The following is a 26,282-nucleotide window of genomic DNA, read 5'->3' as shown; positions in this document are numbered from 1 at the left end:
TTTTAAGTTTCTGTCTTTACCTGTTGGATTTTAATTATGATGTGTCTTGGTGTGGGTTCATCTTGTTTGGAACTCTGCACTTCCTGGGCTTGTATGTCTATTCTCCTCATCAGGTTAGGGAAGTTTTCTGTCATTATTTTTTCAAGTTTTCGATTTCTTGCTCTCTCTCTTCTCCTCCCAGCACCCCCATGATGTGAATTTTGGAATGCTTGAAGTTCTCCCAGAGGCTCCTTAAACTTTTATATTTTTTAAATTCTTTTTTCTTTCTGCTGTTCTGATTGGATGTCTTTTAATTCTTATCTTCCAAATCTCTGATGTGATCTTGGGCTTTTATCTACCCCATTGTTGATTCCCTGTAATTTATTCTTCATTTCAGTTAGTGTATTCTTCACTTTTGACTGGTTCTTTTTTATGTTTTCTATCTCCGTTTTTATGCTTCCTATTCCTTGGTTGAAGTTCATCTACTCTTCCCCTAAGTTCATTGAGCATTCTTATAACCAATGTTTTGAACTCTACATCTAGTAGATTGCTTATCTCCATCTTGTTTAGTTCTTTTTCTGGAGTTTTGTTCTGTCTTTCATTTGGGACGTGTTTCTTTGTTTCCTCATTTTGGGAGCCTCCTTTTGTTTGTTTCCATGTATTAGATAGAGCTGCTACACCTCCCATGCTTGGTAGGTGTTCTGTAGGATTCAGTGGCACTCCCTCCCTAATCACCTAATCTGGGCACTTGAGGTGCACCCCCAATGTAGTCTGTGTACACCCTCCTCTGGTAGTTGAGCCTTGACTGCTGTTGGCACATCAATGAGAGGGATTTTCCCCAGTCCGATTAGCTATAAGGACTATCTACAACCACCAACCTGTGACCACTGTGGAGGAGCAGCTGTGCAGGGTTCAACCTCACAGAGCAGGACTTTCTTCAGCAAGGCTCTGATGCCTGCTAAGTACACCCCTTGAGGTGTAGCTTGTGGAGGTGTTTGGGTGGTGATACTTCGATGTGTTCTGAGGCTGTCCATTGGGGCCTTCTGGGAGGTGTAGGCCAAGGTCAGCTGCTGCCCATGTTCTGCCCAGGGCCACCCGGCATGAGCTACAAAGGAATCTTCAGAAGGCTGCTACTTGTGCTGGACTTAGGTGCCCTGATGAGGCCAAGCTGTGAACCAAGGTCGGCTGCCACTAGTGCCAGGGCTGGGGTCACTTAATGAGAAGTATGGGGCTCGGTGAGGCCAGATACTGCTTTTTGGAGAGATTTTAGGAAACTCTGCAGCATGAGCCAAGACAGGCCATTGGTATGAAAAAGCCACTGGAAACAGCTTGGGTGGGCCCAAAAGTTAGGTGGTGTGGGGCTTCAGGGAATCACCAGGGAGGGACAAACAGTGTGAGCCAGGTTGATGGGGTCTCATATATGGCACCTATCTGTTGGTTCTGTGGGGGAAGGGCTCAGAAAATTAACAATGGCCTCTGCCAGCACTTCTGTCTGTGAGAAAGCTGCTCCCTCCACCCCCAGCTCTTATCTCAATGCCAGACGATTCAGTTCCTCCCCATATGTGCCTGGTGCCTTCCAAGCTGCTGCCCCAGCACTGGAGGTCAGTGGGAATGAGTCTAAGTCCATGCACTGGCCCTTTAAGAGGAACTCTCTGGGGCTCCAGCAGCCCTCTGTCTCCCTCAGCTTCAATCCCCCCTGGTTTTTATAGCCAGAAGTTATGGGAACTTCTCTTCCCGGCACTAGAACCCTGGGCTGGCAGGCCTGGTGTGGGCTGGGACCCCTGGCTCCTCAGGAGGACCTCTGGAGCTGACATATCCCTCCTAATCTGCCACATATGGGTACAGGATCAGCCCATCCCACGCATCTCCACCCCTCCTCCCAGACTTGATGTGGCTTCTTATTTAATTCCCTAGCTGTAGGACTTCCATTCAGTCAGATTTCAGGCAGTTCTGAATGACAGTTGTTCTGAAGTTTAGTTGTAATTTTGATATAGTTGTAGGAGGAGGCAGTACTGTGTTTAACTATGCAGCCATCTTGACCGGAAGTACCTATTCCTTGGGGAGGTGTTTGGGTGTTATAGAGCAGATATTCTAAAAGTAATAAGCTTACTACTTAAATTAAAAAACCCTCTCACTCAGCAACTAACTAAAGGATTTTCCGTACTTGCATCTGCAGGGCGCAGATGGTCCGAGTCACAAGTAAAGAATGTCTGGTGGTCCTGGGCAGAGAGATTCATGTCATAGTAAGTCAGGGGTTCTCGTCCTGTCACCCAAGTGTACCTGTAAAGGGGAAATAAAAGAGTCAAACACCTTTGGGAAAGGAAAGCAAACCTGTAATATTTTGTAAGGAAAGCATGGCTTACAAAATATTAATCTGCATAGGAAGTGAAATAAAACCATTAACTGAGTACTAAAACAGCTTTGCCAATGAATAAAAATATACATATTTTTTAATCATCTTATTCTTTCTTTAGGAAGAAAGGATAGAATCAGCAGAAACCTTTTCCTATATTTGTAGGTTAACCTTTACTAGCACTAGCTAATGAAAACCTTCCCTAATTAATATTATAGACAGACATTTCCCCAAAGCTATGACAATTCTGGTTTGCCTAATTACTCTGAAAAATTAAATTTCAACAATACTTCTGTGGCATCTTTATAACCATGTTCCAGGTAAGCTTCAAAATATTTTGTCTGTATAATATATAATGAAAAGAATAACTATAATAAAAAACTTTCCAAAAATGACATATTTTTGTACATTATCCCAATTTCAATGCTAAAATATTTATACAACAGAAAAATCAAAACATTTGAGGACTGTTCAAAGAATAGAAGCCCTAAACAGACTCTTCCAATGACCCCTAAATGAACCAGCAAAAACATTTGCTGCTGTCTTCACTCTCTGAATTACTCATTTGTTTCCCAAACTGTCAAAATGCTTACCGATTATATTCAGCGCCCCGAAATAAATTTAGTGGATTTCGCCATACTTTGCATTCTGCAACGAAGAGAAATATTAAAATGTTACACATAGTTCTGAGACACTACAGCTACAAGCTAATTAATTCAGCAAAACACCCTTCCTGGCATTGATAAGATAATTTCATTCTCTATCTTCTACAAGGGAAGTAACATGGAAAAACTGGGTGATTGATTAATCAGGAAATGTAGCTCAGGCACCAGGACTTTGGAAAATTTCACCTAATCTCTCTGAGCCCAAGTTTCTTCATTTATTAAATCAAGGTATGTGCCAAAATCAGCTAGTTTATAACTTCTACAATCATTTCAAGAGGTCTAAATAGATTCTATAAGTTTACTTCTAAAGTTATAGGTAGAAGTACTTTCTGTTACTCTAAAATATATCTTATAATAACTTTATATATAATAAACAAAACTGAAGCTCTATAGTATAATATGCAAAGAGCCCTAGATTTCTAATTAGGGGTCTATGTCATATTGATTTTGTGATAATTCACCAAATTGCTTTTACACTGTCATAAAGGATTGATAGGATAATTAATACAGTTAACATTAATGTAGAGAGAAAGGCCATGAAATTAAATCGTTTTAAAGCATTTAACATTGCTTACCTAGCCAGATGCATTCATCATCATACTAACATCATAGTGTTAGCATGTACTAATAGATTATACATCTTTATTATATAGGACCATAAAAATTTAGAATCACAGGACTTAACTTAGGAAAGTCAATCATTAGCTCTTAGGACTGTGTAATAGTAAGTGCGAGGCTAACAAACTAACAGACAGCCTATGATTAAGACTTTCTACTGATTCAAAATACTACATTTCTTTGGATGAATAATGTTTTATTAGAAAATAAAATTAGTTAATAGTACTTAAAACATCCGTGTGTGTGTGTGTGTGTGTGTGTGTGTGTTCACCCAAAAAACACACCTAAATATATATACGCATAAAAGTAAGCAATTATTGTAGAGATCAAAGGAACATTAAAGGCCATGGATAAGACATTAAGATTCTACCCTTAGTCCTATTATATTCAGTATCCATTTTTTCACCCACCCACCTACCAACTCACCCTCCCATCCATCCAATGAGCACTGAAGAGGTAACCATTATTACAATACAGTGTGAAAATGAAAAACATGAAGCACTATGGGAACACTAAGCAATCACAATAAATTGTTAAAAATATGGAATGAAGGGTGTACACATAACATGAAGACATGTTTTATTTACAAGAGATTAATGTATCTTTAAATTAGCACAGGATTCCACTTAAAATCTGCTCAATATTTATAAACAATGGCCCTAAGTTTTCTGTCACTTAGCTTAACTTATCATTTAGGAAATGATCTTTGCTCAGTTCAGCATCTTTGAATTGTATTCCTAAGAAATTGAAATTCAGTGGCTGTCACTTCACATGGCACTAACTAAAAAATCATGCTTCCCTTAAATAATTACCTTTCTCCCCAACAAGAAGTCCCTAAGAGGTGTCATTAGCACACGCCAGATCGTGGCTTGAATCATACTGGTGAGCCAAACAACCATGATCATTGTCCTTGTGGCTATTATAATTCTTAGGTCCTTACCACTCCCATCTCCACCTCGGAGGATGTCGTTCAAGATTCAAAGTGCTCTTCTTAAAACTTCATAAATATTGCAAGTTTTGTAGTTAGCATACAATAAACATACACACAGGTTTATGCACAAAGATGCTCATGGTAGCATTATTTACAATAAAACAGGTACATTTGAGGAGATGCCTCTCCCTCAATGAATTTCAGCTGAAATGTTAGTAAAAAGGTTATGGCAACTAATTTGTCTCCAGCAAATATTGACTGGAAGGATAAGCACCGTTCAAATATCAATTGGCAAATTATAAAGCAAACTATCTTCAAGTAAAAGTTCAATCCAACTTTATATATTATATGCAAATAAAAGTATTTCTAAATAAAAATTACTGCATAAATAGTAGGTATACCTAAAGTATTATCTGAAGATGAGCAGTATCTGAAGATGCTATACTTATTTAGGAAGTGCCAAAATGTAGCCAGCAGGGGGTGCTAGAAACACTTTGAAATACTTTTTATGCCTTCTATTAGGGAACTCAACTTTAAAAAAAAAAAAAGGCATTGAGAAATACAGATTGCCAGTTATAAAAAAGTCATGGGGATGTAAATTACAGCACAGAAAATATAGTCAATAATATTAGAATATTGTATGGTGTCAGATGGGTACTATACTTATTGGGGTGATCACTTCATAATTATATTGTATATACTTGAAACTAATGTGTTATTATATATCAACTGTAATTTAAAAAAAAATTTTTTAAAGGAATACAATTTACTAAAACAAAGAACTCGGGAGAGGGAGATGGGCACAGTCTTCACCTTTCATAAAAAAGGACTCAAGCCCTAGCCAGTTTGGCTCAGTGGATAGAGTGTCAGCCTGCGGACTGAAGGGTCCTGGGTTCGATTCTGGTCAAGGGCATATGCCCAGATTGTGGGCTCGATCCCCAGTTGGGGGTGTGCAGGAGGCAGCCGATCAATGGTTTTCTCTCATCATTGATGTTTCTCTCTCCCCCTCTCCCTTCCTCTCTGAAATCAATAAAAAAATAAATTTTTTAAAAAAGGACTCAATAATATTATTTAAACTGAAACACAGTAGCAAAAAAAATCAAAATCATTGTTAATATTAGTGTCATACATGTGGTCTGTAGTCAGTTTCTTCAACTATCCTTGAACCTTAGAAAATAGGAGTGTAAAAAATGTAAAATGTTCTGAATGATAAAAAAAAAAACATGACAAAATATGTAAGAAATATCTTCATTAGCTATACCCTTCAAATTGAGGGTGCAGGGAAGGTATAATTTTCCTTTAAGAATAAGCAATCTGGCCCGACCAGTGTGATTCAGTCAACCTATGCATCAATAGGTTGCCGGTTTGATTCCCTGTCAGGGCACATGCCCAGGTTGCAGGCATGATCCCAGGTGGGGGCATGCAGGAGGCAGCCAATCAATGTTTCCCCTCTCATCGATGTTTCTATCTTTCGCTCCCTCTCCCTTTCTTTCCTCTGTCTGTAAAAGTTAATAAAAAATATTAAAAAATAAAAAAGAATAAGCAATCTAGAGGTCAAATATGAACACATGTCAAAGTTTCACTTCATATTAGATCATAACTACACTAATTTCTTCTTTGCTGCTCTATTTCATAATCTTATCTTTACCACAAAAACTTTAATCTGGAATCACTCTAGGGAACCTAACCCATAAATATCAGACTGCCTGATGGTTTCGTGATATGGACAAAGGTTAAAAATGCCAAAATATTAGAATATGAAGATTTAAGTCAGAAAATTAAACTCAGGTCTCCAGAGGGTAAAAGTTTTTTCCAGAGGAGTTCAAGTTTCTTATCTTATTTGTGCCTTTGAGGAATAAATTCCTTAAGACACAAAAGTTTATCTCCAAAAGAAATTTTCCATTAATACCAACCATTTCAATACTCTTTAGAGGCACTCAAAGTTAACTAACACTCCTTCAAGGGCTTGCTAACATCATTAATAGTTCAGTTTAAAATGTGCCCCTGATACAATAAACATGTCCTCTATGCTTCCTTCCATCTGCAGCAGTCTACAGTCAAGTCTTTGCCCCCAACTGCTGACAGACATGTTCAGACTTCGGCATGCAGGCAAGAATTCAATTAGACAAAGAAAAGTAGTATATAATAGAATAGCACTTATTTAGTTCCCAAAGCCTACAGAACAGATTTTTCTCCCTTGTCATAATAGGATGCTAAGTTTCTGTGTAGGACACAAAGAATATTAAAAAAAAAATAGTATCACCAAGGACTTTAAAATCAAGCTCCCATCTTTTCTTCAGTCTTCCCTCTCACCATTCCCTATTAAAACTTCCCATCTCGATGATGCTTACTTCATGCCTTTTCAGATTCAGTTACTCCTCTGGAATGCCCACCCATCACTCACAGGACTGTGTGGTTGAAACATGTAGAGAGGAGCTATTATGCATTCGTCCCTGCACTAGGCCCCGTATTACAAAAAAAAAGTTTATTATAAAGAGGAAGTTCTAGAGCCTTGGTAGAAAACTAAGAAGGGCACTGAACCATTATCTGACAGTCAACTGAAGAAGCTCTATAGCTGGAACAAATGTTTTGAGAGAACCAAAGACTTTCCCTTTGTCACAATCCTTAAGGAAAAAGAGAACTTAATTCTCAGGAAAATGAAAAGGTTCTAATGTCATGGGACTTTTAATAACATGGAAGAAAATATTCTACATACAACTTATTTAATTCTGAAAACTTTTTCCCCCTAAATTAAAAAAATTATATATATGTGTGTGTGTGTGTGTGCGTATGTATTATACACACACACACACACACACACACACACACATATACATACATATGAGGCCTGATGCATGAAATTCATGCAACAGTAGGCCTTCCTTCCACTGGCTGCGGCACCGGCTTCCCTCTGGTACCCGGGACCCGGGCTTCCCTCCAGCTTCCCCAGCTTTGTCTGGAAGGTCGTCCGGAAGAACATCTAGTCTAATTAGCATATTATGCCTTTATTATATACTAGAAGCCCAGTGCACGAATTCGTGCATGGGTGGGATCCCTTGGTCTGGCTGGCGATTGGGGCGATTGTGGCCGATCGGGGCCAGCCGGCCAGAGGGAGGGACTGCGAGAGGTTGGTCGGCTGTGGGAGGTTGGCTGTGGGAGTGCACTGACCACCAGGGGGCAGACGCTTAATGAAGGGGCAGCTCCTTCATTGAGCATCTGCCCCCTGGTGGTCAGTGCATCGTCATAGTGACTGGTCGACCGGTTGTTTGTTCGACGGGTCATAATGGTCGCTTAGGCATATATATATATATCCCACTCCTGGGATCCTCAAATATGTAAATTACTAATTCATAGCCTAGGAAGATTTCTTATACTAAAAAGTTACCATCTCTTCCCAGAGTTCAACATCTGACCATGGTGGTAATATTATTATCATGAACAATAGCAACAGCAACTTTTGTTACAGCTATAAGCTTGATTTTCATTTGAGCCTTTTTATAAAGGGTCTTAAAGCTCAAGTTATTTATAACCCTTACATAAGTTAGCAAGGGGTGCATATAGTAGGCCCTTTTTATAGAAGTAAAGAGTAAAGCATAGAAAAGCTACATAATTTCCCAAGGTTCACATTAATTGAGATTAAAGCCTGGTGTCCAGAGTGCCCAACAATTACCCACTGTATGCAACAGACCTGTTACCCTACAACATCATATTTTTTAAATTCTGTGCCTTCATCAGAATAATATTTTTAAACATTTTAGCTCCAAAGTATAACAGAAAAGAGCCCTAACTAAAGTTCAACAGATATGTTAGAACAATCAAGATTTGCCCGGCCGGTGTTGCTCAGTGGTTGAGTGATGACCTATGAACCAAGAGGTCACCGGTTTGATTCCAGTTCAAGGGCTCATGTCCAGATTCTGAGCTCAATCCCCAGTAAGGGGAGTGCAGGAGGCAGCCAATCAATGTTTCTCTCTCTCCCTCTCCCTTCCTCTTTCTCTAAAATCGATAAAAACATATTTTTTAAAAAACAAGATTAACCCCAACCAAGTCAATTTCAGAAATGAGCATCATATGGGTAAATTTTAAGCAATCATCAAGAATAACAAAATATCCATTATCTTAAATAATTAAGCTTTAACTGCTTTCATAACTTTTCAAAATAATTATTTAAACAATTATTAGAAGTCACAAAGTAACATGTAGGTAGCTTTCAATTCAAAAATATGTTACTCCCTAAATCAATCAACCCTACCAAATAATGTGAAAATTGTGAATAAATGTTCACCAGGGACTAATGTTCACCATTTAACTAGAAATCTAATCTATACCAGACATAAATTTTAGTGGCGAAATATTTTAAAAGATGTAATAAGCATTGGCTAAGAGAATCATTTTCAACACATACACAGATTTTGGCAAGTACAAACTGGTTTTCCCCTGATTGAGACTATTGGAGAGCAACTCCCAGGGTCCTTGACATGTAGCAATTTGCAGTTTTGCTGAGGGATATATGTGAAATGTAAGCACTGAAAGGCCTGGTTATAACAATGAGTCACTGAACTAGTAATAACCTAGCTGAAGCCTCGGCCGTATCTCAGTCCTTCCCATCAGATTCATAAAGAAGTCAGTTCATCTGGAGAATACTGCCAAATGGTTGTCCTCTGACTTGATATTGCTGCATGATTTCATTTAATCCAAAGACTACTCTATGAAGTTGATACTATCATTATTTCCATGTGTGAAAATTAAGATATTAAGGAAGGTTCAAGTGACTTGCCCAAGGTCACAATCTGTAAGCAATGGAGAGATTAGGGCCTCAATGGACTGACCCAAGAGCCTGAGCTCTCAAACATCAGCAATCCTGCCACTGAGCTGTTTTTTGGCTAATGTCACGTCAGCAATAATGTTATATAATAGAGTATAGGGTTTCAATCAAATGATTCTGTTTAATTGCTTAATAATTGCATTAGTCTTGAGTTTATAGACCTCACAGAGGATCTGGACTAAATTTTTGAGTAAGTACTTAAGATCTTGGACTTTGAAGTAAAACCATCCAAGTTACCACCAATGTGACCTTGGGCAGATGACTTAACCTTCCTGTACCTCAGCTCCCTCAACTGTAAAATAGAGATTATAATATTTGCTTCGTGGGGTTATTGTGAGGATTAAATGAGTTAATACATGTAAAGCTGATAGTAGGCACTAAGAGTGTTAGTTATTATTATTTGAACTATATGGCTTTCTATGGGGAAAATTATTTGCTCTAGTGTTATGAGAATTAAGGGTCTATGAAGGTCTTAGAATATATCTTAGCCCTCTACATGAGTTTCTTCATATCCATTGCTTTTCTTTATTATCTGTATTTAATCAGTGCTTGAACTGCCTCTAGTGATATAATACTGTAATTTAAAATTCCATATGAAATTTTTTTAAAGTTTTAGATAAAAGATATATACCTTATATAGATTATATGAGAGTAAAATGAGATGATTGGTGACAGGAAGCCAAATGACTATAACCAGTTTGTCTAAAGATCCAATTCTATTCAAAAGGCTATTAAAGTGTCTCAGAGAATTTAAACTTGACTTTGGCAAAGATACTTCTCACGTGATGGAACACCCTGCACTTTTCCAAATATCTTGAAGAAACTGAGCACTGCAAATCTTGTCTTTATAGCATCTTATTTGAGAACAGGGAAAATTATCAAGCAGATGTTTCCATAAACCCAAATTTAGAATGTTATTGGGCCATGAGAATCTATTCCCTTAAGACAGGGAGAGGTTGGCCATGTTTTAAATCCCTATGCATCATCAACTCAAAAGCTAACTTGAATTAAGAAATGGCAGCAGATGACATGGCAAATATATCAGCAGGATTTATCAGAAACTGTGTATTTGTGAGAAAAATAGCAAATAACACAAAAGAAGTGAAATGTTCATAAATATTGACCTAAGTCAAACAATCTAAAATTTGGCTATATTAAGATAAAGATCACTGCAAATTTTGAGAGGGTCTGCACTCAGGTCAATTTGCATTGATCCAAATGTTAAACAAATATATGAACAGTTTGCCCTGGAACAATCACAAACTTCCCACTCCCCACTCCCCACTCCCCCGACCCCAAATTATTCTAATGTAGGCCAGGTCTTTCAGCTTTTAATCAAAAGAAATTATTTTTTTTTTTAAATATATTTTATTGATTTTTTACAGAGAGGAAGGGAGAGGGATAGAGAGCCAGAAACATCGATGAAAGAGGAACATCGATCAGCTGCCTCCTGCACATCTCCTCCTGGGGATGTGCCCGAAACCCAGGTACATGCCCTTGACCGGAATCGAACCCGGGACCTTTCAGTCCGCAGGCTGACGCTCTATCCACTGAGCCACACCGGTTTTGGCAAAACAAATTATTCTTTATAAAAAGAGCTAGACTATGAGTTTCATATAGACTAATGTTTATAACTAGTATTTTCAGTTTATTTTTAGCTTTTTCAATGATTTTCTCAAATAAGCAATGTCATTCAAGTGTCTTTGCCAATGCCCAATGGGACTTTGTTAGCCATGTTGTATTTCATGGAAGATTGAGCAAAGAACTGTCTTGTGATGTGCCAAGAAATTCAATAGATTCACCCTTCTGTTATTAAGGCAACAGTCATTTTATTATTTTTAAGGCAATAGGAATTTTTAAACAAATTATTTTAACAAAATATTTTTATTACCCTCAGTTTTGACCTACTTTTCCTTTTATACTTAGCTGAAACCAGACTATAGAAAGTGATTAAGGATAGAGATAAGCACAGACAATTTTATAATACTTTTATTAAAAAATAAAAATCAGCCCTGACCGGTTTGGCTCAGTGGATAGAGCGTCGGCCTGCGGACTGAAGGGTCCCAGGTTCGATTCCAGTCAAGGGCATGTACCTTGTTTGTGGGCACATCCCCAGTGGGGGGTGTGCAGGAGGCAGCTGATCGATGTTTCGCTCTCATCGATGTTTCTAACTCTCTATCCCTCTCCCTTCCTCTCTGTAAAAAATCAATAAAATGTATTTAAAAAAATAAAAAATAAAAATCACCAAAAGAAAAAAAAGAAGAGAAAATGGTATTACTCCCATGGTATCTGGTATTTCCATACCATCATACATACATGTTTGTTGGTCTGAGTTAGCCAAATATTAGAAACCCAAATGTCAAAGAGAACTTTGCAGACTGAGCCCTAAAAATACTTATGCCTGGCTGGTGTTGCTCAGTGGTTGAGCATTGACCTATGAACCATGAGCTCACAGTTGGATTCCTGGTCAGGGCATCAATCCCCAGTAGGGGGTGTGCAGGAGGCAGCTGATGGATGATTGTCTCTTATCATTGATGTTTCTACCTCTCTCTCCCTATCCCTTCCTCTCTGAAATCAATAAAAAAATATATTTTTATTTTTTTTAATATATTTTTATTGATTTTTTACAGAGAAGAAGGGAAAGGGATAGAGGGCCAGAAACATTGATGAGAGAGATCAATCAGCTGCCTCCTGCACGCCCCCAGTGGGGATGTGCCCGCAACCAAGGTACATGCCCTTGACCGGAATTGAACCTGGGACCCCCAAGTCCACAGACCGACGCTCTATCCACTGAGCCAAACCGGTTCGGCAAAAAATATATTTTTAAAATGCTTAGGATAATTTCAATTTGCCTAAATATAACTATATATTATGAATAGAAATATTTCATGCATAGTAGATATTTAATAAATGCTAGTGGAACTGAATAATATTCAAAAGCTCAGTCTTTACCAGGTAATAACTCAGTACAAATAAAACTGGGAATTTCCATGATTACTATTGTGGACTTTCTATATATATAAAAGCCTAAGTGACCGTTATGACCGAATGACCGGAATGACTGGTCAACCGGTCGCTATGACATGCACTGACCACAAGGGGGCAGACACTCAATGCAGGAGCTGCCCCTGGTGGTCAGTGCGCTCCCAGAGCAGGAACATTGCTCACGGCTGGCAAGCGCAGCTTTGGCAGCGGGAGCCTCTCCCACCTCCGTGGTAGCACCAACAAGCCGTGGTGGCTGTGGCAGGTGCAGCAGGGCCGGGATGAGTGGCAGTGCAGCTGCGCCCAGCCCCGGCTGGGGCTCTTCCCCAGCCACCTGTCGCTTTGGCACTGCTATATCTCTCAGGGGGATGTCGGACTGCCGGGTTTCAAAACCCGGCAGTCCGACATCCCCTGAGGAGTCCTGAATTGTGAGAGGGCACAGGCCAGGTAGAGGGACCCCACCTGTGCACAAATCCGTGCACCGGGCCTCTAGTATTTTTATAAAGGGCTTTTATTCAATGCATAAGGTTTACTCAAGGCATTCATAAAGAGAGACAGAAAAATTATAATGACAATAAGAAGAGCATGAGCTCTTTATTGCATTAAGGAATGATGTCAACAGATTTAAACTGGTTAGAGAGATAATTTTAATGAAAATAAAAACGTATTCACAATAAAGAATGGCCTCAAATGAGGCTGCTTTCTGCTTTCAATCTGTTAATTTTCTACAATGTTCTGTATCATTCAAAGACTATAGTAATCAGGCAAGAGCACATTTAATCTCTGAGGTCTTCAGAGCAGATGCAAAGTGATGGCAATTATCCACAACTGCTTATGTGATGATTACTGAGTGATCAAGATTCCTCATTAGCATAATATGCCACACTCATTAGAGTAGCTGGTTAAAGTGATGGTTCACTTTGCTGAGGTCTCTTTTTGTTTCTTTCACAAAGTGGATGAGTTTACAAAGTTCCAGATAATTTTGTCACCATCTCTTATACATGTAACCTTTAGGAAGAAGTAAATGTGTGCCTAGAGGTGCCCATTGCCACTATGGCTGGCTGGCAAAGGTGTATTAAAAGAGCATTGAATCAACATTAGGAATAAAATATATACACAATGCTACTTGAGCTTATCAGCTGCCTATGAAATGTGGGCTGAGTTATTCTAGGGAGGAAGAAGAAAAAAACATCTAACCTAGCTCTTTAACTTCTTCCTCTTCATTCTTAGAGTCTCAGAACTTGTGCCCTCTCCTTCAAGAAGCAGAGAACCCCTCTTTTGTTCTCCACAGCACTGGATGCTCCCCTCATACAGTCAGAGAACTTGATCACTTTGTCTCCATCAGTAGACACAAGAGTTCCATGGGAACATATTATTTATAAGAACCTGTGCAAGCCCAGGTTCATATTAGGAACTTAGGAAATGTTTACTGAGCTGATCATGAGACCAAACTATAAAATTATATTCTTCCTTCTTCTTTTATGGGTGGAGAAAACACAGGCCTTGTATGTGCCCATTCATTCATTCACTTAATTTCAACGATATGAGATACTGCAAAATGCTAGAGGTACTATAATAAAACAGTAAGTTAGAAAATTATAGTACAATTTGCCCTGGCTGGTTTGGCTCAGTGGTTGGAGCGTTGGCCCTCGGACTGAAGGGTCCTGGGTTCGATTTCGGTCAAGGGCATTTACCTTGGTTGCAGGCTCAATTCCTGGCTCCAGTAAGGGGGTGTGCAAGAGGCAACCAATTGATGGGTCACTCTCACATTGATGCTTCTCTCTCTGTGTCTCTCCCCTTCTCTTCCACTCTCTCTAAAAATTAATGGAAAAATATCCTCAGGTGAGCATTAACAAAAAAAATTTTAGTACAATTTGATAAATGTTCCTACAGATAAAAATATTAAGAGTCAGTAAATGTGGAGAGATGTTGTACAACCTATCACAGAAGGCTTCTCAGGAGATAACATTTGAGTTGTGTTGTAAAAGTTAAGCAAACACAGGAGACAGGGAGACAGATTTCTAGGCAGAAGGTCTTCAGAAAACATGGCATGTTCAAGAAATGAAAAGGAGAGAGACAGGACTGTGACAGAAGCCCAGGCAGGCAAAAATAGTTAGAAGCAGCTTATGCTGTGCGAAGGAATCTGGGCTTTATCTTCAGTGTAATGAGAACCGATGAAGACTTTTAAGCAGAGGAGCAATGTTATCAGCTCTAGTTAGACATAAAATTCTGTAATCAGCATGGAAGAAAGTTGATACATTCAATAATGTTTGAGAAACTAGGAACAAGAAGGCTGGAGACTCAAGTTTGGAATTTTGACCATTAGCTAAATCAAATGAAAGAAAAATAAAATTAAAGAAGATAAATATTCCTTTCCTTGGGAGGCTTATATGATAGTTCTCTGGTAGAGGTTGTCAACTTCTTGGGAAAATAAACTGAATTTTTCTCTGAAGTTTAATATTTAAATAACAACATTCTTACTGTCATAGAGTAATTTAGTAACCAAATTGCTGCAAATAGAAGGACTTTTCATACCTGAGACACTTTGCCTGTTGGAATCTGAGTCCCCATTACTGGAGTTAGAATTGTTGGAGGAGTTGTTGTCAACCCCTCCCAGAAGGGGGCGCAAGTGGCTTACTGAGACTTGTTCAATGAATGATGTTCCATACTTGCGAAAATACCACCATTCAAATATCTAGAATAGAAAAATAGTAAGTACGATTATGGTTCTTGTTATTGTTTATGATTTTTGTATACATGCCCATAAAATATATTGCATTTACTAATTATATGTACCTTTACTAATTACATGTACCTTAAATAATTTTTATTCCAAAAATTTTGTTTATTCTAAAAATTAAAGAATTTATAAAAGTCAAAACACCAATTATACTTTAAATTCTTAATGTTGTTTTCTCCAATTAATATTGTTTTTCTTTAAAAAATCTGCCCTGGCCAGTGTGGCTCAATTGGTTGGGTGTCTTCCTGTACACTAAAAGGTTGCTGGTTTGATTCCTGGTCAGGGCACAGGCCTGGGTTGCAGCCTCAATCCCAGGTAGGGAGTGTGCAGGAAGCAGCCAATCAATGTTCTGCTCTCACGTTGATGTTTCTCTCTTCCTCTCTCTCTCTCTCTCTCTCTCTCTCTCAAATCAATAAAAATATTTTTTAAAAGAAAAATCTGTATCTACAACCATGGATAAAAGAACACTGTAAGAGTTGCTCAGTATTATTTTTCTCCAAATTTACATATCTATAATAATAAAAGCGTAATATGCTAATTAAACTGGGCAGCCGAACGACCTTCCAGACGACCTTCTGGACGAAGCAGGGGCTGCGAGGGCCAAGGCAAGCCACCGTGGCTGCGAGGCTGAGCCCCCTGCACGAATTTCGTGCATCGGGCCTCTAGTTATTCTAATAACAAAATCATAGCTGAAAGAAACTCTAAAAATATATACAAATAAGCCAGTTTTAGAAGTATGGCTTATGAAATATTCCACCTAAGATTGTGATAAAGCCATACATACATAAAATTATTAAGATAGCAAAATTCCATTTAATAAAGAAACAATCTCCTTAGAAAAATGCTGGTTTTACAAAAAGAGTGTAAGGCATTCCATTTCATGTATGGATGGCATTCAACTGCTAAGAGATTCAGCAATGTCCCACCTGCTAAGAAGTGCTTTATAAACACAAGCATCTACCAATAATGTTTCCTAGTTCATAAACATACCAATTGTTATGTACTGTGGATTGCAAAGGAGAAAAGAAATAACTTTCATTGGTAAAAGCAATGATACTCACATAACTGGACTAAAATCAGAATTTCCTAAGCACTGGGAAAGCAAGAAACCTCTCCCAACCCTCCTCACCTGGCTCCCCTGTCCCTCCAGTGAGCGCTTTTCTACCACTGTTTGAGGCAGCTCTCTCCCACAGCCTTTCCTCTCCTCCCTGTCTGATTTGGAACATCTTTTTTAAGCAGTCACAGATCTTTACCCAGAAGAAATTTAAGAATCAACTATATCCCAGAGTCTCATAGCATAACTACATTATATTTCCATAATAATAAAGAATGTGAAATTAACTTAGAATGAGTTACCTTTAACTTTACTTACTTCATAAAAACAAAATTTTGATATCTACTCTGTAATGGGCTTTGGGCTATTATTTTTAAATTGATGTTTTCTCTCTTTTGGTCTAACAAAAATTTCTTTCAGACAGACAGAAAGAACATCTATGAATGACCAGAAGAAAATATCAATTAGACCAAGAACTTGATTCCAAAGAGTTACCCCTATTGACCATGTGAATTTCCATGTATTAATACATTTCGTACCGCTCAGGAGTTTTCTCGTGTTTCGCGTGCCATCTGTTAAAGGACCGCTCACGAGTGTTCTCGTTTTTCACGCCCATGGAAAAAGGAGCGAATCTAGATACTTATGTAAATTTTGTTTGGTCCCTCTTCATAGAGGAAAATGTTTTACGCAGTACCATATGTTAAAAAAGTACTAGGAACTTTAATTGTTTGTTTTTGTAAATAAAAATGTTATAATTATTGAAAAACAACACCTAAAGTGCATTATGATGATTTAAATAACGTGCAGTTTGCCCAAAAACGTGCGGTCCCTGGCGTATGTCTTAGAGATTTCTATGCGGTACGCAATGTGTTAAGAGATCAAGTTTAAGTAATTTCACTGTGCAGATGGAAAAATATGATATGAAAGCTAAGAAGAAAAAGGACTAGTCTATAATATTTGGAATGCTAGGAAGAAAGTTTAAGAATGGTAAATTTATAAACCACGAATCCAGAAGAGAGTTTGTAACCTCAGGTGAATTATTTAATCTATTTAAATATAAGTTTATTTAGTGGAAATCATATTTATTATAAATCATATTTAATATTAAGAATGTATTTATTAGTCCTGGCTGGTTTGGCTCAGTGGACAGAGCATCAGCCTGCGGACTGAAGGGTCCTGAGTTGATTCCCATCAAGGGCACATGCCTGGGCTGCGGGCTCTACCCCCAGAAGGGGGCATGCAGGAGGCAGCCGATCAATGATTCTCTCTCATCATTGATGTTTCTATCTCTCTCTCCCTCTCTAAAATCAATAAAAATATATTTATTATTAAAGGTCCTCAATTTTCACAACCATGTAAAACACCTAGTCTCAACCTCCATGTAAAAGGCCTAGTTCAGTGCCTGCTGCATAGGTGGTTCTCAAAAGTAACAGCAAAGCTATCAGTTAGTGTATTGGTAACATACACCCCTCACACACTGCTAGGACACACCCCTCTTTTGCCAGTCTACAATTCTCGAGAGTACAGTATCTTATCCTGTTACTACGCTGTTGGCTGAAAACCCTGGAAATCGTTGTGAAAAGGGGTATTGCTCATCATTCAGTCCTGACCATCCAACAAAGCCCTGAAGAGATTCGTGATGTTGCCTTTAGAAAAGAAAGACTCCAAGGGACTCAAAACACTGACCGCAGAACTGTGGGTGGCTCTCAATCATCTGTGATGGGGGAGCTTTCTTTGCTCTGCTTCCTATATTCTGCTTCTTGGGCACCTGCCAGGCCTTAGTTCATTCACTCAGTTACATGGCCCTAAATGCTCCATACCAGGCATGAGCTGTTACAGAGCACAGATGTGGCCCTGCACTACCAGTCCATGCCACAGACCCACAATACCTCTCACAGGTTGCTCCTCGCATGGCCTATTCCCATCACAAAAAACACCTCGGGATGCTCCAGATTTCTCAGTTTATCCAGCAGAATCAGAGAATGTCATTACTAAAAGGGACTTTAAAGCACCATGTACAGTCTCCATTTAGAGATGAGGAATGAGGTCTGTACGGGAAGGTGCAGTGACCTGACCGAAGTCACCCAGCTACTTAAGTAGTAGTTGCTTAGTCTAAAGCCCCAGCTCCGTGCCACTAATCTTACCAGGGCCCTATAATAAGATACTATTTTTTTAACTCTCTTGATCATTTAAACAGACAGATGTAGCCTATCCCTTTTCAAATATTCACTTCCATGTGTCCTCCCACTCTACTGTCTCTCTTAAGTTTCTTAGCTATCAAAACCAACCTAGAAGTAGCCAATCAAATTGGACCTGATAACTCACCCTAAGGTGTAAGTGACTCTTATGAATAGGATATTTATATTATAATCGGAGACAGACCTTCTATACAGTATTTCTAAAGTAGGAATAATGGACCTCAGTGAAGACTGGGTTATTTCTGCAGCTGTTTGGGGGAGAAGAGGAGAGCCTTTTCTCAGCAGTAGACGGCTTCTTACCCATCACTGTCTTTCTTTATACTAATGCGCCCACCAACCTAGAACACAGGCTCCAATGTGTATTGAATGAACAACTACTTCAGGAAAGAAGGAAAGGACTTAAAGCCTTCTTCAACTTCAAACCAAGTCTAATTTGGGATCTTAGCATAACAAGCTGCCTTTTATCCTGAAACATGACAGGCTTTGGGCCAGCGTCTCACAGTATTTTAGAAGAGCCACACTAATCCAAATGGGCAGATGGTGTTACCTAACATGCAAATGTTTGTTGTCACTTTGAATTGTTCTCCACGGTGCATAACCTACATAGCTCTCATAAGCAAATTTAAATTTTAAAATTAGTTTTGGGACATGCTAATAGCTAACTGGGCTTGCCACAGTACAACAAAACAGTTTTTGAAAAATAACCATAAAATTAAAATATAAATTAACACATTTCATAGTCTTAAAAACATAATCTCTCTAGTATGTGTTTCCTACTCATGTTCCACCCCAAGGATTATACAGCATCAACTGGGTTAAAAGTTGAGAAAGCAACAGTGAACCTACCATCTAGCTGAAAGGTAAAAACCCTAACACACTTCATGACAGCTGAGCTGTGTGACCTTGGTTGATTCTTTTGATTCTCTGGGGCTTGATTATTTAATGTGTAAAATAAACTCACAGTAAGCACTCAGTTAATGTTGGATGTATGGATGGATGGATGGATGGATGGATGATTGGAAGACTGGATGGATGAATAGGTGATTAGAAGGTTGAATGGATGGATGATAAGGACTGGCCTGGTGACTTAATGGTATATAATTTAAATAAACACAGGACCAATGAAAGGGTTTATATTAATTTTGTTTGTTATTTTTTAAAAAGAGGGGCCTACACATATTTATGGAAGAGGAAAGAATCTAGTGGAAAGAGAAACTGAAGATGTAAAAAAGTTCAACCAACCATGAGGCAAGATGCCAAAGCCCAGGAAGCACACCCTTCCTTGAAAAGGTAACCTACCATTTCTTGATCTAAGACAGGAAGAATGGGGAAGGATGAATGAGTAGAGGGATCCATTCTATTTTGGAAAGTAGGGTGTGATATGAGCTAGTTTACATATATAAGAAGGCAACAAAGGGATAACAAGTGGGTGAAACTGATCTCCATAAAGAGTGCAGACAAGGTTTATGTTCTGAGAATAAGAGAAGTGGAGATGGAATTGGAAATGTGGGGGATGGAAAAATGGTTTAAATTCATTCCTTGTAGAACAGAAGGGCCATAAGCTATACCAGTGATTCCCAAAGGGGGCGCTACCGCCCCCCGGTGGGGGCTGCAGCGATCCAGGGGGGCGGTGATGGCCATAGATGCATTTGGGGGCGATGAGTAACTGCTATTAAAATTTAAAAAAATTAATTTCCAGGGGCTGAGTAATATTTTTTCTGGAAAGGGGGGGGGGGGTAGGCCAAATAAGTTTGGGAACCACTGAGCTATACTCAGGACCTGGATCACATTTAAAACAAAGACCCATTTGTCTAGGTCTCAGTTCCCAATGCCTTGTGATCTCCTCCTTTACTAACTGACAGAAGCAGAGGATGACTAAGAAGCACTGGGGTTGGGGCTTAGGGTGGAGATCTAGGTTGGCAGCTGGCCTAAGGTGCAAACTTGTCTCATCTTCTGCCCCAGGGAAGGAACAAAAATCTGACACAAGGTAACAGACAAGGCCCTTTCATCTTTCTTGCAGACCTAAAAGCTGAATATTTCCTGAAGAGGCCTAGATTCTTCCTAGCCAATTGTAGAGGACCCCTGGGAAGGCACATGGGCATTTTTTCCTTAATAATTGTCAGCTGAACCCGAGGCGACAGGCAGAGCCCCATCTTGGATACACATTTTACCAAAAAGGCAGAAATGTTCTCAGCATTGACTTTCATCTTTGCCCAGGTGTCGGGGAGGAGGTTTGGATATGTAAATCCAGTCTAGCACTGGGAATGAATACAACTCGGGCCCACCCAAGCTCCTTTATCTTTAGTTTTGGTGAAACCTCCTGGTATTGGGGGTATAAAATAAACATGCTGCTTCAGTGCTGGGTCCCTGTCTCTCCTTCAGAAGAGGACGGTGGTCCCACCCGGACCCAGCCTTTTCCTTCCACCTTTGTGTCTTGTCTCTATTTCATTTCTCAATCCCCAGCCCCCCTACTCAAAGAACCGTATCACTCTCTTTCCGTGCTAGATGCAGAAAAGAGAGACCCCGCCATAGCCAATAAGACCTCCTCTTCTTGAATTGCATGTTCTATATATAAAACACTTCTCTCCATGAATGAGGGACTTCCCTATACACAAATCACATTAAAAAATACTCCAAGGTTCCATATAGCAGCACGTTAGTAATTCCACTCCAATTCCATTAAATCCATGGGAAATACACAGATGTCACAGTCTGAGATTAACTGAGTGCTTCCTGTGGATTAAAGCAGATGATGATAGCAAGAGGATAGATACAGTGATATGGAGATTAAAGAGGAAATATGAAACTTTCTAGCCCTAACCGGTTTGGCTCAGTGGAAAGAGCTTTGGCCTGTGGACTGAAAGGTCCCAGGTTCGATTCTGGTCAAGGGCATGTACCTTGGTTGTGGGTACATCCCCAGTAGGGGGTGTGCAGGAGGCAGCTGATCGATGTTTCTCTCTCATCGATGTTTCTAACTCTCTATCCCTCTCCCTTCCTCTCTGTAAAAAATCAATAAAATTTATTTTAAAAAAAAGAAAAGAAACTTTCTAGCAGTATACTTCTATGGAAAAAAAATGCCAAATTGACACCTGCTCTAAGTCTTCAGAAATATACTTGGGGGTAAACAGTGTTTGGGGCAAGAGGGAATATCCTGGGCTTAAATGAGATAAACTAAGGCAGTTGTTACAGGAGGTTTATAGTAAGATCCATAACATTTTTACTTTCCTGTTAGAATTTTCAAGTATATTCCTTTCTCCTTACTCACCTACCCTTTAAAAGTCCCTCCCAATTCCTTATGGCAGACATTTTTTTTTTACTCTTAAGTTTCTGTATGTTTTGTTTAGGAATACTGAAGAGATACAAAGAGGTCTTGACCTCCTGCTTTCTTGGTCTCATCCCTCCTAGGTCACTTGTTTCCCTATCAGTTATGGGGGCTGTGTGAAGAACTGGTATTCATGCCCTTCCATGCCCTACCCTGGCCACCTACTGCCTTTAAGAAAAGAGAAAAGAAAGAGATCTGAGGTTTTCTTCAAGGTCAATAGTCAATGATCCATCCCGCCTCAGTGTCTGTATGTCCACAGGATGAGACTTTCCACTGTAGCATTACTGATTGTGGCTTAGAAGGAAGGGTCACTCTCCTGGGATGAAGTTATAGAGCCATGGACAATTAGGAAAAGCCAGCCTGTGCCATGTACCCCAAGCCCTGCCAACTCACATACTTGGTCTTGGGTGGCGTTTTAAATAAGCTCCCCAGATAATTCTAATGCAGTTGGTTAATTCCTTCACTCACTGGATCTCTGTGCAAGCAACAAATATCCCTAAGTGTTTACTCAAACATATACAAAAAGTGATATACAAAAACACAGATATGGTCCCAGCCTTTGTGAAGCTTCCATTATAGAGGGAACAAAAATAATAAATGATGACACAAAAAAATATATACTTTTTAAATCATGGGAGGTGTTGGTCTATGTTCTAGACTGGCCAAATCTGACCCAACCCATGGCAATTCGGAAAAAAGATAAAAGTGTCTCCCCCTGAGAATGTTGCATCTCCCTCCCTTTTTCTTCTTTTCTTCTCTCCCCTTCTCCCCTTTCTTATCTACCTGACCCATTCCTGTGAGTCTGTTAACATGAAAACATCAACTGCTAGACACTGCTGCTATCCACCTTCCAGTCAACACGTCGTGAAAGGAGAAGGATGCCAAGGCCAAGCAGTGGAGATTTAAATCCTAGTCCTCACTCACCCTTACCTGGCAAGGTGACCTGGGCAAGTCATAAGCTTTCTGGATGCCTACTCCTTCGGTCTTTTCTGGTTTCCATTGCATGGCTTCTGAGGGTTCCTACCTCCAGCCCTTCAACTACATAATTTTCAAGCCTCTCAATTTGTGCTCAAACATAAACTGAAAAAACCAAAAAAATAGTTTTGTCCCTTTATCTGCCATTAGCCTATTCACCTTCTTCACCATGTCTCATCATTAATCTGATCCACTCATGTCCACAGTCAGACCCTGACAGGCATCTATCTACTCTGCGGCATCTAATCTCCTGCAAAAGATCATTAATTTTCATGGTGACCCCAGGAAGCTGATAAGGCTGGATGAGCCTTAGTCTCCTCCCACTGTCTGCAGGTTCCCCTGCCATCTAGCCCCCACAGCATCTCTCTCATTCTTTATTCTAGAGCCAAGTGACAGCTGCTCCATAATGGACACAACCTGATAATTATACGCTACTTCCCACACCTCAAACGCCCTTCCAATCGTCTCCCTGAGTCTTTTTTGCACTTTTAGCACCAGAATTACTTGGTGATCCTTATGTCTATCAAAGTGCTACCTCAAGTGCAGGTCAAGTTCTTTAGATAAATAAATAAAGAAGTTAAAAGAAGCCATAACGATCTTCCAGGCCCGCTCCCTCATTTTTTAAAAATAATTCTTTATTGTTTAAAGTATTACATATGTCTCCCTTTCCCCCCATTGACCTCTCCTCGGCCATTCCCACCTCCCAGCACATGCCCTCACCCCCCTAGTGTCTGTGTCCATTGGTTATGCTTATATGCATGCATAGAAGTCCTTTAGTTGATCTCTGACCTGCCCCCCACCACCTTCCCTCTGAGGTTTGACGGTCTATTCCAGTGATGGCGAACTTTTTGAGCTCGGGTGTCAGCATTTTGAAAAACCCTAACTTAACTCTGGTGCCGTGTCACATATAGAAATCTTTTGATATTTGCAACCATAGTAAAACAAAGATTTATATTTTTGATATTTATTTTATATATTTAAATGCCATTTAACAAAGAAAAATCAACCAAAAAAATGAGTTTGTGTGTCACCTCTGACACGCGTGTCATAGGTTCGCCATCACTGGTCTATTCGATGCTTCTCTATCTCTGGACCTATTTTTGTTCATCAGTTTATGTTGTTCATTATATTCCACAAATGAGTGAGATCGTGTGATATTTATCTTTCTCTGACTGGCTTATTTTGCTTAGCATAATGCTCTCCATGTCCACCCATGCTGTTGTGAATGGTAAGAGTGCTTTTTTTTTACAGCAGCGTAGTATTCCATTGTGTAGATCAGTGGTTCTCAACCTTCTGGCCCTTTAAATACAGTTCCTCATGTTGTGACCCAACCATAAAATTATTTTCGTTGCTACTTCATAACTGTAATGTTGCTACTGTTATGAATCATAATGTAAATATCTGATATGCAGGATCGTCTTAGGCGACCCCTGTGAAAGGGTCGTTTGACCGCCAAAGGGGTCTCACCCACAGGTTGAGAACCGCTGGTGTAGATATACCACCGGTTTTTAATCCACTCATCTGCTGATGGGCACTGAGGCTGTTTCCAAATCTTAGCTATTATAAATTGTGCTGCTATGAACACAGGGGTGCATATATCCTTTCTGATTGGTGTTTCTAGTTTCTTGGGATATATTCCTAGCAGGGGGATTACTGGGTCAAATGGGCCACCCCCTTACTTTTGGACAGGAGGGACAGAGGGCATGATCAGACAAATGTGGATTCAAATCTCACCATTTGTAAGATATACTATAACCTTGGCCAAATTTTTTAAACTTTGTTTCTGTTTATATGAGCAGGACAAAGAAAGGCACTGGTTATATCTACCACTTAGAATTTCAATGGGAATTAAATAAAATAATACATGCAAAGTGCTTAAAATAATACCTGTAATAGAATGCAAAACTCAATAAATGGATCTTTATTACAATGGATTTCCCACATGATCTGTCATCCCTTCTACCACTTTCCCTAAAACATAATTCTTTTACAGCTAATCCATGAGCTAATTCTTTCATTTACTATTCTAATTTTCTGCTTTTTTTGTTCTTGATTCTCACTTTAAATATTATGTTCTGGATGTTTACTTTATATCTCTCAATTTAATATGTGTAAAATGTAGGTATAGAAGCATATATCCTATATAATAAAAGAGAAACATGTAAATTGACCATCCCTCCGCTATGCCCACCAGCCAATCAGGAGAGTATGCAAATTAACCCAACAAAGATGGTGGGTTAATCTGCACATGCAGGCACTGAGCAGCCTGGGTCCTGGGAACATCCTCGGGACCCAGACCGCTCCTAGCCTGTAGGCCCGCACATAGGCCCTGAGCAGCTGGGGTCCCAGAACGCCCCCAGCCACTCCGGGCCTATGGGCGCAGGCGCCAAGCGGATGTTCCTGTCCCGGGGCCGCCTGCGTGTGCACTGGCGCCAAGCCCCCCAGCCCGGCGCCCATCACGGGGTGAACAGGCCAGGCCAGGCCTCTCAGCGATCACGGGGCGAACAGGCCAGGCCTCCCTGAGATCGATCGCAGGGCGAACAGGCCAGGCCAGGCCTCACTGCAATCCCAGGCAAAGAAGCCACTCCGCTGACCAGCCTGCACTATGGACCTGTTTGGGTGAGTGGCGCGGAGTCCGGGGCCTCTAGCCTGCACCCACGGGAAGTCTCCCTCTCCCCAGAGTTAGGAGCACCGGCCCAGGTCCACCCAGCGGCCAAGTCCTGACTGCAGGGGTGAGTTCCTGCAGGCTGGGGTTTGATCCCTAGGCATTAGCAGTAGGAGACCAGTGCCTTTGTTATTGCTGTGTGTCCGGGTTTTAATTGGACAAATGCCCGGAGGTCGGGGGTGCGAGCTTAGCAAAATCTTTTAGGAGGAGAATTCTGTCTGGGTTTCCTCAAATTCCCACTACTCACCCCTCTGTAAAGGCGCAAAACAAGTAAGGCCCCTTAAATAAAAATCAGAGGTCTCCAGCAACGGTGGGCCTCTCTCATCATAGTCATTTAGACTGGATGGCATTTGAGTATTTATCTAGACACCATGACAGGGAACACACAAGCTCAAGTCATGATCTCTGCCCTTAAATAATTCACAGTCTTATTAGAGCGAGTGGATGATAAAAGTGCAGTAATGACATCAGAATGTAAGGCAACAATACAGAGAGGAACAGAGGGAATTGCTAGGATGATTTTCCAACAATTAGTACAAAGAATATGTACTGTGAATTAAATAAAAAAAATATGTGTGGAAGTAGCTGCTTCATGAGTATGTGATCCCTTCCTATTTTAAAGGAAACTGAGTTCTATGTGAACTGTGTAATATGCTATGATATCTGAGGCACAGGACAAGGGAGGCCCTAAGTGTACTATGCTTTGATATTTGAGTCATTCTTTATTGTTCAGTGTGATTTATTTCTGCACGCCTCAGTTTTTATAATAGTTAAATTACTAGAATAATACATCTTTACTATAAAATATTACTAGAAAAGCAAATGATCAGGTGACATTTTATTTGTTATTTTTCTATAAATGAACACAAATCTCTGGTATGCTAAAGTGATAGGTTTTATATAAAATATTCAGATAGGGAGACCTACAGGCTTGAATTCAAGTGAGGCTCACCTATCACTACCCAATTTATTGCTTAA

At 39.8% G+C, this 26,282-nt stretch overlaps 1 protein-coding gene across 9 annotated transcripts in view; it reads right to left on the bottom strand.

Moving 5' to 3' along the window:
• Nucleotides 1-26,282, bottom strand: part of ST7 (suppression of tumorigenicity 7) — a 246,223-nt gene that overhangs the window by 135,772 nt on the left and 84,169 nt on the right. For all 9 annotated transcript variants that reach the window (XM_006100186.3, XM_006100189.3, XM_006100184.3 and 6 more), the window contains exons 3-5: nt 14,886-15,045; nt 2,926-2,980; nt 2,144-2,259 (exon numbers count right to left, since the gene is read on the bottom strand). In XM_006100186.3, the coding sequence (XP_006100248.1) occupies nt 2,144-2,259; nt 2,926-2,980; nt 14,886-15,045 (331 nt within the window). The remainder of the gene's footprint in view (nt 1-2,143; nt 2,260-2,925; nt 2,981-14,885; nt 15,046-26,282) is intronic.

This window comes from Myotis lucifugus, unplaced genomic scaffold (assembly GCF_000147115.1).
Source record: "Myotis lucifugus unplaced genomic scaffold, Myoluc2.0 scaffold_301, whole genome shotgun sequence".
NCBI lineage: Eukaryota > Metazoa > Chordata > Mammalia > Chiroptera > Vespertilionidae > Myotis > Myotis lucifugus.
This window is presented reverse-complemented; position numbering and strand designations above follow the sequence as displayed.